Source organism: Lipotes vexillifer, unplaced genomic scaffold (genome assembly GCF_000442215.2).
Source record: "Lipotes vexillifer unplaced genomic scaffold, Lipotes_vexillifer_v1.1 scaffold47, whole genome shotgun sequence".
NCBI lineage: Eukaryota > Metazoa > Chordata > Mammalia > Artiodactyla > Lipotidae > Lipotes > Lipotes vexillifer.
The window spans coordinates 2,181,412-2,196,466 of record NW_006791298.1 but is presented as its reverse complement, the minus strand read 5'-3'; the positions used below and the strand labels follow the sequence as shown (position 1 = coordinate 2,196,466).

The following is a 15,055-nucleotide window of genomic DNA, read 5'->3' as shown; positions in this document are numbered from 1 at the left end:
AGGGAAAGTAAAAAGACAGGGTGCTCCATATCACGTTTTAAAACAACAGCAAAAGACTTCCCTGGTGGCGCAATGGTTAAGAATCCTCCTGCCAATGCAGGAAACATGGGTTTGATCCCTGGTCCGGGAAGATCCCACATGCCGCGGAGCAGCTAAGCCTGTGCGCCACAACTACTGAGCCTGCACTCTAGAGCCCATGAGCCACAACTACTGAGCCCATGTGCTGCAAATGCTGAAGCCCATGTGCCCTAGAGCCTGTGCGCTACAGCTGCTGAGCCCACGTGCCGCAACTACTGAAGCCCACATGCTCTAGGGCCTGCGTGCCGCAACTACTGAACCCATGTGCTGCAAATACTGAAGCCTACATGCCTAGAGCCCGTGCTCCATAACAGGAGAAGCCACCGCAATGAGAAGCCCGTGCACTGCAACCAAGAGTAGCCCCCGCTCACCGCAACTAGAGAAAGCCCACGTGCAGCAACGGAGACCCAACGCAGCCAAGAAGCAAACAAACAAACAAACAGCGAAAAGGTAGTATATACATGTTATTTAGCAGTATGCAGGTAGATCCTAGTAAAATAAGGAGTGTAAAATAAAATAAGTAAAATAAAATAAAATAGTAAAATAAAATAAGTAAAATAAGCTCCAGTGGAGTTTTTACTTTTCTGTTGTTAGATATGCTTATGTTTCCTATAGACTTTATTCTTCTGATAATGAGAAGGTTGATATTATAGTATACTGTTTAAATATATTCCTTCCCTTAATAAAATTATTCTTAATATCACATGATATCTTCTTAAGTATACAAATACATTATTTTTCATGTTTTTTTGAATCCTGTAATCATTGTTAGTGTTCTCTTTTTCTAGTGTTGGTAATATATTTATGTTTTACTCCTGACTTTATTTTTATGGAGGCAGGTAGATACGTGTATTGTCTTAATGTAACAAAGTAGGATTTGGGGCAAAATGTTTCATAGAGATGATTTAGAATCTATAGAATGTAGAGGAAGAATAGAGTGGAAGTGTCTAGTGTGTAGCCCCCTGACATTCACAGTCCTGTGACTGAAACTCAAAAGCTTATAAAATTTTACAACTCTGTAATATAATTTTATCATGTATTGTAATCTTTTTTAAAGGATCAATTGAAGACAATAAATGTTTTTTATGATGTTTTGTACTTTGCTTGTAGGCGCTTTGAAATTTACTGGATATATAGTTAGAATTCAATAGAATTATTTTTATTCATTTAAAACATATAAAATTAGAACAGTATTAAAATTATAAATGTGAAATTGTTTAGCATTACTGCCTTTTCTTAAAGTTTATTTTCATTGTTAACTAAGTAAAAGTCTTCCCAGAGTTTCAGTAGCCTTTTTCTCACATCCATTGGTCAGGACTCTGTCATCTATAGGTATAAAGGAGGCTCAAAGAGCAGGCACATTACTGCTTTAAATAAGATTGTGGTTCTGTCAGTGTAGAAGGAGGTTAAATAATAGCAGTTAGGATTTAGTCAGGAGATAGAAACTGTCAGTAATTTGAGTGGAGAAAATCTGCAAATAAATAATTGTTAACTAAGTTAAAGGTGATTCACTACTGAATGGGTTAAAAGAGAATTCTGATTGTAACAAAGATAGCAATTGCAGAAAGTGGTAAGGGAGGAAGGAACCTAGAAACCTAGATCAAGATCTTGAAGGATGTGAGGAGAGGACACCGCTGTTACAGGAACACAGTGCCTGCCATGCTGTAGTATTGAGGAAGCTTGGTAGAGAGCTCCTGCTGTGGAACTGTGAGAGCCACCACTGCTGCCCATGTCCCTCACCTCTGAGCCACAGCATGCACGTCTACTCGCTGCCATTAGGAAAGCAAACAGGAGGAAGAAGATTCCCTTCTAACTCCTCAAGCCTAGCAGACTGTTTCCCATACCCTCTGTTGTCAGAGCCTATCACAAGCCAGCTGACAAAGGACAAATGTAGTTTGAAGAGTCTAGCTCCAGAATTACAAAATGTGGAAAAGATGGTGGGTTTGGATGGAGCTAAGAGGTAATAAATTAATAATGGGCTCAGGTAGATTACTAACACACTCGCCATAATAGAGCTCTAAAACAATAAGGCAGACTTACACTGGAAAAAAAATCCTAATATCAATAGTTTTTTTGAGTAATCAATAGTATTTGAAGTGGCTGCTTTACAATAATAGCTGAGAATAGATGTATTTAATTGGAAACAATGTTTGTATATACTAATATGTACTTTTTTTGTATTATCAATTAGTATGAGATATCAGTGGTGCATAGTTTGTGGAATGTATGAAGTTATAATTGTTTAGTGCCTCTGTTCATTCTTTGTTTTAGGATCCTTATCTTGATAAGTTTTTTGCTCTGGTGAATGCTCTGGATGAACACATGTTCCCAGTCCGAATTGGAGACATGCGAATCATGGAAAATAACTTAGAAAATGAATTGAAGAGCAGTATTGCAGCATTGAATTCATCTCAGTTGGAACCAGTGGTCCGATTTCTTTATCTTCTGCTTGATAAACTCATACTTTTAGTTGTTAGACCTCCTGTCATTGCTGGCCAAATAGGTAATTTACCTATGTTGGGGGAATCATGAAATTTATCATTCAACATTTCTAACTTTTACAGAAATAGAATCATGATTCCTTTTTGCCATCTCTATAAGGACTGTGTTTGATTTTGTGGGGCGTTGTTACTTACTTGTTTCTAATGCTGGAAAATGATAACTTTCTTTTGTTTCTATAAAATGTGCCGTATAGACTTCTACTCAAATTATGAAAACAAATTTATTTATTCACTCACCAAATATTTATTAAGCACTTAATATGTACCATACAGTGATAGGCACTGACAAAGGCATGGTTTCTGATTTTAAGGATCTCATAGACTAGTTAAGAAAACATGCAACTGATAAATGATATTGTGTTTTACATGACTTATAATCTACATTTTCACTCATCTGCTATCCTCTATTTAATATAGCTATTATTTTCTTCGTTGACTCAAAATCTCTATCTTCTTTTTCTTGTGAGTTGTTCTTGCAGGAGAGATATTCAGGTTTCCTACCTTTTTTCCAAGATTCATTCCTTTACTTTTGCTAACAGCTTCCACCCAATCCTGCAAAGTAGTTGAGTTTGTGAGAAATTTCAGCTAAGTTGTTATCGAAGTTTCGTATTAAGTGGTGGCACAAAGGAGAGTAGTATTCAACTGCTTGAGATGTTTTAAGGGACACTTGTAAGTAGAGGTAATTCTTGGGTTGAGCATTTAAAGATGAGTAGGAGTCTGACAGGTAAATAACTAACCCAGGGAAATGAAACAGTATGTGTATAGTACACAAATAGGTAAACTAACCTGGAAATTTCAGGGGAATTACAAGTAATTGTTATGAATTGGAGGGTTAGTGATAAGAGATGATATTGGTCATAGGGGAGATGAAGTAGGGTCCTTGACACATTAGGAAATTGGACTATTATTCTGTAAGAATCAATAGCCTTTGAAGGGTCTGGTCTTAATTAGAAAAGTAATGTGACTAGGTTGGCTTTTATAAGGATGATTTTGCACGGAGGTAGATTGAAAGTGAGAAAATCTGGAGGCAGGCAGACAGATTTGAAATCTTGAATTTTATACAAAAAATTCTGTGGTCCTGATAAAAGACAGTGATGGTGGGATAGAGAAGAGAGGGTAGTTTAAGCGATACTGAAGAGATGTTGTAGAGAGTAATGTTACAGAAGTCATAGAAGGTTTTAAGAAAAAAAAGTTAACATTGTTCATTTTTGTAGATTGTATAAGTAAAGTAATCACAATAGTAACAAACGTTTCCACAACACTTACAGTGTACCAGGAATTGTGCTATGTACTTTATTTATAATAATGTATGAAATCTTTACAACTCTAGGTATAGGTATGAATTTCATGATTTCATGAATAAAATGATGAACATACACTTAAAAATTTACCTAAGGGGCTCCCCTGGTGGCGCAGTGGTTGAGAGTCTGCCTGCCGATGCAGGGGACACAGGTTCGTGCCCCGGTCTGGGAAGATCCCACATGCCGCGGAGCAGCTGGGCCCGTGAGCCATGGCCGCTGAGCCTGCGCGTCCGGAGCCTGTGCTCTGCAGCGGGAGAGGCCACAACAGTGAGAGGCCCGCGTACTGCAAAAAAAAAAAAAAAAATTTACCTGAGGATTCAAACCCAAGTAACTGACTCTAGAGTCCCACTCTTATCTACTATACTGAAGAAGTGTCCACTGGTGAAGTTAATGAGAATAGTCTTGGTCAAATAATGAAAGTAGAAACCAGATTACAGAGAATTTAGTAATAAACAGCAGATGATGAAAGGAATGCAAAAAGCTTATACTGTTTTGAGAAGTTTAGTTAGAAGATGATGCAGGGTTGATTAGGGCATAAGAGTGGAGAGATTTGAGCATGTTTATATGCTTTGAGAATCTATATAGAGGTGCAAGAGGGTTTAATTAATAAAGCAAGCATGTAGGACAAAAATTAAGGTGGATAGATCATTCTTATATAGGAGATGAGCACTGCTTCCTTTGGAAAGGAACTAAAAATTGTTTCAGACTCTGATAAATTTATAGTAAAAATTTCAGGACTTTCATGCTCTATATAAATTTCTACCTGAGATAAAAAGCAGGATTTGTGGAGAAGGGAGTAAAGTGGACCTAGTTTTGTGAAGGTTCTGATGGTTTGGAATAGCTACTATGAGGAAAAGGAAAAGGAGTCAACCAGGAACACAGGTAGGATTGCTAAACCCTGCTTAGGTTTCTCTCTTTCTAGTCTCTCTTCTAGTTCAGTATATATAGATTAATCTTTCTAAATGATCACTCTATCTGATACTTCCACTTTTAGGAAAACTTAATTGGCCTCATTATCTGTTCATAAATTCCTGTCTTGATTAAATAAATCATAAAATGTGAGGCGCTATTGCTCAGAATGGCTGTTTGGATTATCCATTTATTCACTGAGCTACCAGAATTTCCCAATTTTTGCAAAATTCTTGTTATATACTAACTTGAATGGCTGGGTAGGTATTACTTAGCCTGGCATTTAATGTGCTATAGTCTTACCTCAACCTGGTTTTCTACCCTTTTTTCTTTCTAATCCTTTTACAGAGCTACTCACTTCAATTAAGTTGTTTATCAACTCTCTTCTATTAAGTTAATATTTTTAATAATCTACTTTTATTGGTAATTTTTATTTTATAAACAAAAGTAACGTGCTCAATGTATGGTATTTAGTTTCTCAGAGTCATCTTTAAAATGAGAAGTTACTTCTCAAAGATTATATATAAGATAGATTTTTTACTTATCATGTGCTTTGTATTGTTTTACAAAGTAGTGGGTACTATTTGATGATTTTTTTTTTCTCACTAAGCAAAACCACATAGTTTTCATGTTAAATTAGTAAAATTAGTTTTTTCTCATTTTTTTAAGAAAAGTGTTTTTGATTCAGTTAATACAGTATCGTAAATAGATACCATAAAATTAATATCAAATATCATTATACGCTTACTGTGTGTAGTCACTATACTTAATGCATATAGTGAAGGCAAAACCTTGATCTTTTTGGAACTTACAGTCTAAAAAAGTTAATGGAAAAATATTTTTCCTCCTTAAAAGTTAATCTAGGTCAAGCATCATTTGAAGCCATGGCATCAATTATAAATCGGCTTCACAAAAACTTGGAAGGAAATCATGACCAGCATGGCAGAAACAGCCTTCTCGCATCATATATCTATTATGTTTTTCGCCTACCGAATACTTACCCTAATTCACCATCACCAGGTATTTTATTCTTTTTACTAAGAAACTATCTTGCATAGATTATGTGTTCATAATAGGATTGAAATAATCTTGTAGTCCATGGTGTGATGCATTTATTCAATAGCAGACATTTGTTGAATGCCTGCTAAGTGCCATGGACTTATGCTATGTACTGGAGTTAAAAGGATAAATAGGTTATATTTTAAAGCATCATTATTTATACAGCTTCCTTTAAGTTGAATTAGAGAGATCTAGGTTGAATTAATTTTTGGAAATGAACCTTGAAAATAACATCCGTCTCTGGAAGCATTTTATCATTCCCAGTTAAGATAAATAATCTAGAAAAATGGTACAGATGAACTGGTTTGCAAGGTAGAAATAGAGACACTGATGGACACCAAGGTGGGAAAGCGGGGCGGGGGGAGGTGGTGGTGGTGGGATGAATTGGGAGATTGGGATTGACATATATACACCAATATGTATAAAATAGATAACTAATAAGAACCTGCTGTATAAAAAATAAAATTAAATTAAAAATAAATAAGTTGCATCGCAAGGGGCTATGGGTATAATTGGAAGGAAGAGTATTTAAAAATCCCCACTGAGGTTCTCTGAGTCTATTTGAGGCTAATGCAGGCATCTCAGCTTGATTTATGATTATGTAGTCTGACGTATGAACTGCTGTTTGTAAACAGTTTAATAAAAGGCTGTTGCTCCAAATTCCAAATTAGCAGTGAGGGTGATTTCTATTAGAAAAGACATTTCTGGAGGATTTTGTTCTTGATACTTAATAAAGTGAGTTCTTTTTCTCAGTATAATACATGCTGTTGACTTGTGGCTCAGCTCTAGGGACCTGATGTTGTATTCAAAGAGTAAAAACATATCTCTGCTCAGTTTATTTACTACATTTTGGGGTACATATGGCAAAGTTGTTTTCCTTACAGTTCCCAGTTCAGTTTTTTCTCTTGATTATGTGTTAAAAATATGTGCATAAAGTTCCCCATTATCTCAGTTAAAAAAAAAAAAGATAAATAGAATGTTATATTTGTCATTCAGAGTGCTATTGGACATTAAAGAAGAAATACGATGGCTCAGTAGTTTCCTGGTAACCCTGTGAAACATACAGTACTGTAAAAGATTATCCTCTAGAAGAGTTCTGATCTCTTCATGGTCAATAAAATCATACAGCCTCTTTGAATATTAGAGCCCAGAGTAGCCACTTACTTTTGTTTTATATGACATAGGTGGTAGTGGTGGTGGTGGGGGATGTCTTAGTTTGAATCACTCTTTAGTTGTTCAGTTAGTAGGTTAATGATTATGTTGTGCATACTTTTCAACCTGTTTACATATTTGTCTGTGTGAGTCATCCATTCCTCACTAGTGATAATGGTAAGTGCCCTTTTCAGCTGTTGTCAGTGTTAGCATTAATAATGGTGACAAGTAATTATGACATTCACTCTGAAAACTAGGCATAATAGTAATCTCAGTTTTAGCACATTTTATTTCTTAATTGAAAAAGAGCTAATTGACTCTTAAAGTCTTGTTCATAATTTCCTATCTTGATTTCTAAAATTATAGTACTTGAGTCTCTGAGTATATAAGTGATTGTGGACTGTATATAATGCTACTCCATTTACTGTTCCATTCAGTACACTATTAGAATTTCACAGATTTTGCAAAATGTCTTTTTTACATGCTGACCTGAAGACTATAAACTACTTAGTTGACAGGTGTGTGTCATTTGCAAATATGACACTCAGAAAGATTTCTTTAAAAAAGAAAAATGGAGATACAATTGTTGGGTACTTTATGTTCATAGATCCTGGTTGAATAATGGTATCAGGCTTGATTTCAGACAAAAAAGGGATTCTTTGCTTTTTTTTGTATAACCTGGGCTTGTAGGAGAATTATCTTTAGTATACATTTATGTATGTATATTATAAAGATGCCATTTTGCTGTAGTTGAAATTGTCACTGATAAAGATAGAGACCTAAGCCATAGTTTCATTTAAGAGATACTGACAGGAAATTGGCTCTCCCCCTTAGTGATTGTGTTTCAAGGGGCAGAGCAGGAGGGGTGGGAAAAAAGGAAAAGATATTAGCTGGAGCGTTTTGGGTCTTAGACACCCTCATATATAAGGAAAGGTAATGTTTGTGTATGTTTCTTATTACTTTTGTTTTTTATTGTATATGTAATACATAATCATAGAAACATTGAAGAGATAATGATTGTATTTATAATTCGCATGGTTTTGTCAGCTGCTGTAAAATAAATTATCTTTGTATAGCTATCACTAGGTCTGGCGTGTTTTTCTTATTTATAGTATTTTCATTTAGAAATAAATGCAATTTATGATCTTTGTAGAATTTTGTAAAGTGGAAGAGATTTTTTCAGGTCCTTTGCTGATTAATTTTTTGCTTAATTATATGTTATTTTATGTACAACTCTAGGTCCTGGGGGTTTGGGAGGATCAGTGCATTATGCCACAATGGCTAGATCTGCTGTGAGACCTGCCAGCCTTAATTTAAATCGTTCTCGGAGCCTTAGTAATAGTAATCCAGATATATCTGGAACTCCCACGTCACCAGATGATGAAGTACGGTCAATCATCGGCAGTAAGGTAAACTGAATATATGCGTCTATAAATTTGGTTTTCAGGTTGTGAACAAATGAGAAATGTCCAATTGTTTTACTTTATTCTTAATTTTAAAATGTATTTGAGTTAGTAATAAGAAAGAAATTGTACGTTTCTATTCTATCAGTGAACACATAAATGTTTGATGTTTCTATTAAATGTTTTTGCTATTACAAACTGGTTTGTGCGCTCTGCTGAAGAATATCTGCCAAATTAAAAAATTTGTGCAGGATGACCAGTCACATACGACTCATTGTCTGATTATCATGTGAAAAATGGTTAGATTGATTTTCTAGAGGATTAAAGGAGACCTGTGAGTGCTGTGTAGTTGGGACATATTATCAACTTAAAATATGAGCCTCCCTTCTCCAAAAATATCAAGAACAATGATTAACAATTAACAGAGCTACATTTCACATGGAAAACTCTATGTAAGGTGCACCAGGATTAGAAAAATATGATTTATTTAATCATGGTTAGTGATTATCCCAGACAATAAGGGAGAGGCCAGCCAATATAAGATCCAGCTATATTTTATGTAAGCATCAATCTTTATTACCCCCCAAAATATACTTAAGGAACAAGTAGTCATTACCTTTCTATTGTTAAAGTACAAAAATAACTCAGAGTGTGAAAATCAAAGTGGAAAAAAAGAACAGTAAGAACTGAGGCCAAGAAATCACATTATGTTGGGTTTTGACCAAACCATTTTAAATAGATTTTTTGCTATTAGAAAGAAGGAAGATACCTTTGTTATGGAATCACAGCCAACGTTTCTTTGGCATTTTAGTCTGTTAATTAGGAGATGAGGAAGAATTAGTAAACGTGTTTTGGGGTCTGTGTTTAACCCTTAGCCTGAACTAAATAGACCTTATTTTTTTTTAAATGATCTGAGCTTGTTTGTGTGAAATACTTGAATATGGATCAAACACATCAGAATTACTTAAATCTACTCATATAGTTACAGAAATTTTGCATTCAGACACTTCTTTTTTTTTTTTTTTTAACATCTTTATTGGGGTATAATTGCTTTACAATGGTGTGTTAGTTTCTGCTTTATAACAGAGTGAGTCAGTTATACATATACATATGTTCCCATATCTCTTCCCTCTTTGTCTCCCTCCCTCCCACCCTCCCTATCCCACCCCTCCAGGCAGCCACAAAGAACCGAGCCGGTTTCCCTGTGCCATGCGGCTGCTTCCCACTGGCTATCTACCTTACGTTTGTTAGTATATATATGTCCATGTCTCTCTCTCGCCCTAACACACCTCACCCTTCCCCCTCCCCATATCCTCAAGTCTGTTCTCCAGTAGGTCTCTGTCTTTATTCCTGTTTTACCCCTAGGTTCTTCATAACATTTTTTTTTCTTAAATTCCATATATATGTGTTAGCATACGGTATTTGTCCTTCTCTTTCTGACTTACTTCACTCTGTATGACAGACTCTAGATCTATCCACCTCATTACAAATAGCTCAATTTCGTTTCTTTTTATGGCTGAGTAATATTCCATTGTATATATGTGCCACATCTTCTTTATCCATTCATCCGACGACGGGCACTTAGGTTGTTTCCATCTCCGGGCTATTGTAAATAGAGCTGCAATGAACATTTTGGTACATGACTCTTTCTGAATTCTGGTTTCCTCAGGGTATATACCTAGTAGTGGGATTGCTGGGTCATATGGTAGTTCTATTTGTAGTTTTTTAAGGAACCTCCATACTGTTCTCCATAGTGGCTGAACCAATTCACATTCCCACCAGCAGTGCAAGAGTGTTCCCTTTTCTCCACACCCTCTCCAGCATTTATTGTTTCTAGATTTTTTGATGATGGCCATTCTGACTGGTGTGAGATGATATCTCATTGTAGTTTTGATTTGCATTTCTCTAATGATTAATGATGTTGAGCATTCTTTCATGTGTTTGTTGGCAGTCTGTATATCTTCTTTGGAGAAATGTCTATTTAGGTCTTCTGCCCATTTTTGGATTGGGTTGTTTATTTTTTTGTTATTGAGCTGCATGAGCTGCCTGTAAATTTTAGAGATTAATCCTTTGTCAGTTGATTCATTTGCAAATATTTTCTCCCATTCTGAGGGCTGTCTTTTGGTCTTGTTTATGGTTTCCTTTGCTGTGCAAAAGCTTTGAAGTTTCATTAGGTCCCATTTGTTTATTTTTGTTTTTATCTCCATTACTCTAGGAGATGGGTCAAGAAGGATCTTGCTGTGATTTATGTCATAGAGTGTTCTGCCTATGTTTTCCTCTAAGAGTTTGATAGTTTCTGGCCTTACATTTAGGTCTTTAATCCATTTTGAGCTTATTTTTGTGTATGGTGTTAGGGAGTGATCTAATCTCATACTTTTACATGTACCTATCCAATTTTCCCAGCACCACTTATTGAAGAGGCTGTCCTTTCTCCACTGTATATTCCTGCCACCTTTATCAAAGATAAGGTGACCATATGTGCATGGGTTTATCTCTGGGCTTTCTATCCTATTCCATTGATCTATCTTTCTGTTTTTGTGCCAGTACCATACTGTCTTGATTACTGTAGCTTTGTAGTATAGTCTGAAGTCAGGCAGCCTGATTCCTCCAGCTCCATTTTTTGTTCTCAAGATTGCTTTGGCTATTCGGGGTCTTTTGTGTTTCCATACAAATTGTGAAATTTTTTGTTCTAGTTCTGTGAAAAATGCCAGTGGTAGTTTGATAGGGATTGCATTGAATCTATAGATTGCTTTGGGAAGTAGAGTCATTTTCACAATGTTGATTCTTCCAATCCAAGAACATGGTATATCTCTCCATCTGTTTGTATCATCTTTAATTTCTTTCATCAGTGTCTTATAATTTTCTGCATACAGGTCTTTTGTCTCCTTAGGTAGGTTTATTCCTAGATATTTTATTCTTTTTGTTGCAATGGTAAATGGGAGTGTTTTCTTGATTTCACTTTCAGATTTTTCATCATTAGTATATAGGAATGCCAGAGATTTCTGTGCATTAATTTTGTATCCTGCTACTTTACCAAATTCATTGATTAGCTCTAGTAGTTTTCTGGTAGCATCTTTAGGATTCTCTATGTATAGTATCATGTCATCTGCAAACAGTGACAGCTTTACTTCTTCTTTTCCGATTTGGATTCCTTTTATTTCCTTTTCTTCTCTGATTGCTGTGGCTAAAACTTCCAAAACTATGTTGAATAAGAGTGGTGAGAGTGGGCAACCTTGTCTTGTTCCTGACCTTAGTGGAAATGCTTTCAGTTTTTCGCCATTGAGGATGATGTTGGCTGTGGGCTTGTCATATACGGCCTTTATTATATTGAGGAAAGTTCCCTCTACACCTACTTTCTGCAGGGTTTTTATCATAAATGGGTGTTGAATTTTGTCAAAAGCTTTCTCTGCATCTATTGAGATGATCATATGGTTTTTCTCCTTCAATTTGTTAATATGGTTAATCACATTGATAGATTTGCGTATATTGAAGAATCCTTGCATTCCTGGAATAAACCCCACTTGATCATGGTGTATGATCCTTTTAATGTGCTGTTGGATTCTGTTTGCTAGTATTTTGTTGAGGATTTTTGCATCTATGTTCATCAGTGATATTGGCCTGTAGTTTTCTTTCTTTGTGACATCCTTGTCTGGTTTTGGTATCAAGGTGATGGTGGCCTCGTAGAATGAGTTTGGGAGTGTTCCTCCCTCTGCTATATTTTGGAAGAGTTTGAGAAGAATAGGTGTTAGCTCTTCTCTAAATGTTTGATAGAATTCGCCTGATGGTTGTTAGTATTTGCCTTATGTATTGAGGTGCTCCTATGTTGGGGGCATAAGTATTTACAATTGTTATATCTTCTTCTTGGATCGATCCCTTAATCATTATGTAGTGTCCTTCTTTGTCTCTTCTGATAGTCCTTATTTTAAAGTCTATTTTGTCTGATATGAGAATTGCTACTCCAGCTTTCTTTTGGTTTCCATTTGCATGGAATATCTTTTTCCATCCCCTTACTTTCAGTCTGTATGTGTCTCTAGGTCTGAAGTGGGTCTCTTGTAGACAGCATATATATGGGTCTTGTTTTTGTATCCATTCAGCCAATCTGTGTCTTTTGGTGGGAGCATTTAGTCCATTTACATTTAAGGTAATTATCGATATGTATGTTCCTATTCCCATTTTCTAAATTGTTTTGGGTTCGTTATTATAGGACTTTTCCTTCTCTTGTGTTTTTGTCTAGAGCAGTTCCTTTAGCATTTGTTGTAAAGCTGGTTTGGTGGTGCTGAACTCTCTCAGCTTTTGCTTGTCTGTAAAGGTTTTAATTTCTCCATCAAATCTGAATGAGATCCTTGCTGGGTAGAGTAATCTTGGTTGCAGGTTTTTCTCCTTCATCACTTTCAGTATGTCCTGCCACTCCCTTCTGGCTTGTAGAGTTTCTGCTGAGAGATCAGCTGTTAACCTTATGGGGATTCCCTTGTGTGTTATTTGTTGTTTTTCCCTTGCTGCTTTTAATATGCTTTCTTTGTATTTAGTTTTTGACAGTTTGATTAATATGTGTCTTGGCGTATTTCTCCTTGAATTTATCCTGTATGGGACTCTCTGTGCTTCCTGGACTTGATTAACGATTTCCTTTCCCATATTAGGGAAGTTTTCAACTATAATCTCTTCAAATATTTTCTCAGTCCCTTTCTTTTTCTCTTCTTCTTCTGGAACCCCTATAATTCGAATGTTGGTGCGTTTAATGTTGTCCCAGAGGTCTCTGAGACTGTCCTCAGTTCTTTTCATTCTTTTTTCTTTATTCTGCTCTGCAGTAGTTATTTCCACTATTTTATCTTCCAGGTCACTTATCCGTTCTTCTGCCTCATTTATTCTGCTATTGATCCCATCTAGAGTATTTTTCATTTCATTTATTGTGTTGTTCATCATTGTCTGTTTCATCTTTATTTCTTCTAGGTCCTTGTTAACTGCTTCTTGCATTTTGTCCATTCTATTTCCAAGATTTTGGATCATCTTTACTATCATTATTCTGAACTCTTTTTCAGGTAGACTGCCTATTTCCTCTTCATTTGTTAGGTCTGGTGGGTTTTTATCCTGCTCCTTCATCTGCTGTGTGTTTTTCTGTCTTCTCATTTTGCTTATCTTACTGTGATTGGGTTCACCTTTTTGCAGGCTGCAAGTTCGTAGCTCCCGTTGTTTTTGATGTCTGTCTCCAGTGGCTAAGGTTGGTTCGGTGGGTTGTGTAGGCTTCCTGGTGGAGGGGGCTAGTGGCTGTGTTGTGGTGTATGAGGCTAGATCTTGTCTCTCTAGTGGGCAGGTCCACGTCTGGTGGTGTGTTTTGGGGTGTCTGTGGACTTATTATGATTTTAGGCAGCCTCTCTGCTAGTGGGTGGGGTTGTGTTCCTGTTTTGCTATATGGTTGGCATAGGTTGTCCAGCACTGTAGCTTGCTGGTCGTTGAGCGAAGCTGGGTGCTGGTGTTGAGATGGAGATCTCTGGGAGATTTTCGCCGTTTGATATTATGTGGGGCTGGGAGGTCTCTTCTTGACGAGTGTTCTGAAGTTGGCTCTCCCACCTCAGAGGCAGAGTCCTGACTCCTGGCTGGAGCAGCAAGAGCCTTTCATCCACTCGGCTCAGAATAAAAGGGAGAGAAAGTAGAGAGAATTAGTATAAGTAGGAGGAAATAGGAAAGAAAGAAAGAAAGCAAGAAAGAAAGGAGGGAAGGAAGGAAGGAGGGAAGGAAGAAAGAAAGAAAGAAGAAAAGAAAGGAAGAAGGCAAGAAGGAAAGAAAGGAGGGAGGGAGGGAGGAGGGAAGGAAGGAAGGAATGAGGGAAGGAAGGAAAAAATACAGAAAGAAAGAAGATACAGTAAAATAAAATAAAGTATAATAAAGTTACTGAATTAAAAACATAATTATTTAGAGAAAAAAAAAAAAGGGATGGATAGAACCTTAGGACAGATGGTGGAAGCAAAGTTATAGAGACAAAATCTTACATAGAAGCATACACATAATACCCTCACAAAAAGAGGTAAAGTGGAAAAAAATCATAAAACTTGCTCTCCAAGTCCACCTCCTCAATTTGGGATGATTCGTTGTCTCAAAAAGGGAAGGAAGGAAGGAAAGATAGAAAGAAGGTAAAGTATAATAGAGTTCTTTAAATTAAAATTAATTATTAAGAAAAAAGTTAAAAAAAAAAAAACAATGGAGGGATAGAACGCTGGGACAAATGGTGGAAGCAAACCTATACAGACAAGATCTCACACAGAAGCATACACATACACATTCACAAAAAGAGGAAAAGGGGAAAAAATCATAGATCTTGCTCTAGAAGTCCGCCTCCTCAATTTGGGATGATTCGCTGTCTATTCATGTATTCCACAGAGGCAGGGTACATCAAATTGATTGTGTAGCTTTAATCCGCTGTTTCTGAGGCTGCTGGGAGAGATTTCCCTTTTTCTTCTTTGTTCTCACAGCTCACAGGGGCTCAGCTTTCGACTTGGCCCTGCCTCTGCGTGTAGGTCGCTGGAAGGCGTCTGTTTTTTGCTCAGACAGGACGGGGTTAAAGGAGCCGCTGACTCGGGGGCTCTGGCGCTCTCAGGCCGGGGGCAGGGAGGGGCACGGAGTGGGAGTGCGGGGCGGGCCTGCGGCGGCAGAAGTCAGC

The 15,055-nt window shown here is 36.7% G+C and overlaps 1 protein-coding gene across 7 annotated transcripts in view; it reads left to right on the top strand.

Moving 5' to 3' along the window:
* The window catches only part of DOCK7 (dedicator of cytokinesis 7), a 220,162-nt gene that overhangs the window by 111,237 nt on the left and 93,870 nt on the right, over positions 1 to 15,055 (top strand). For all 7 annotated transcript variants that reach the window (XM_007464292.1, XM_007464291.1, XM_007464290.1 and 4 more), the window contains exons 19-21: positions 2,350 to 2,581; positions 5,645 to 5,809; positions 8,240 to 8,409. In XM_007464292.1, the coding sequence (XP_007464354.1) occupies positions 2,350 to 2,581; positions 5,645 to 5,809; positions 8,240 to 8,409 (567 nt within the window). The remainder of the gene's footprint in view (positions 1 to 2,349; positions 2,582 to 5,644; positions 5,810 to 8,239; positions 8,410 to 15,055) is intronic.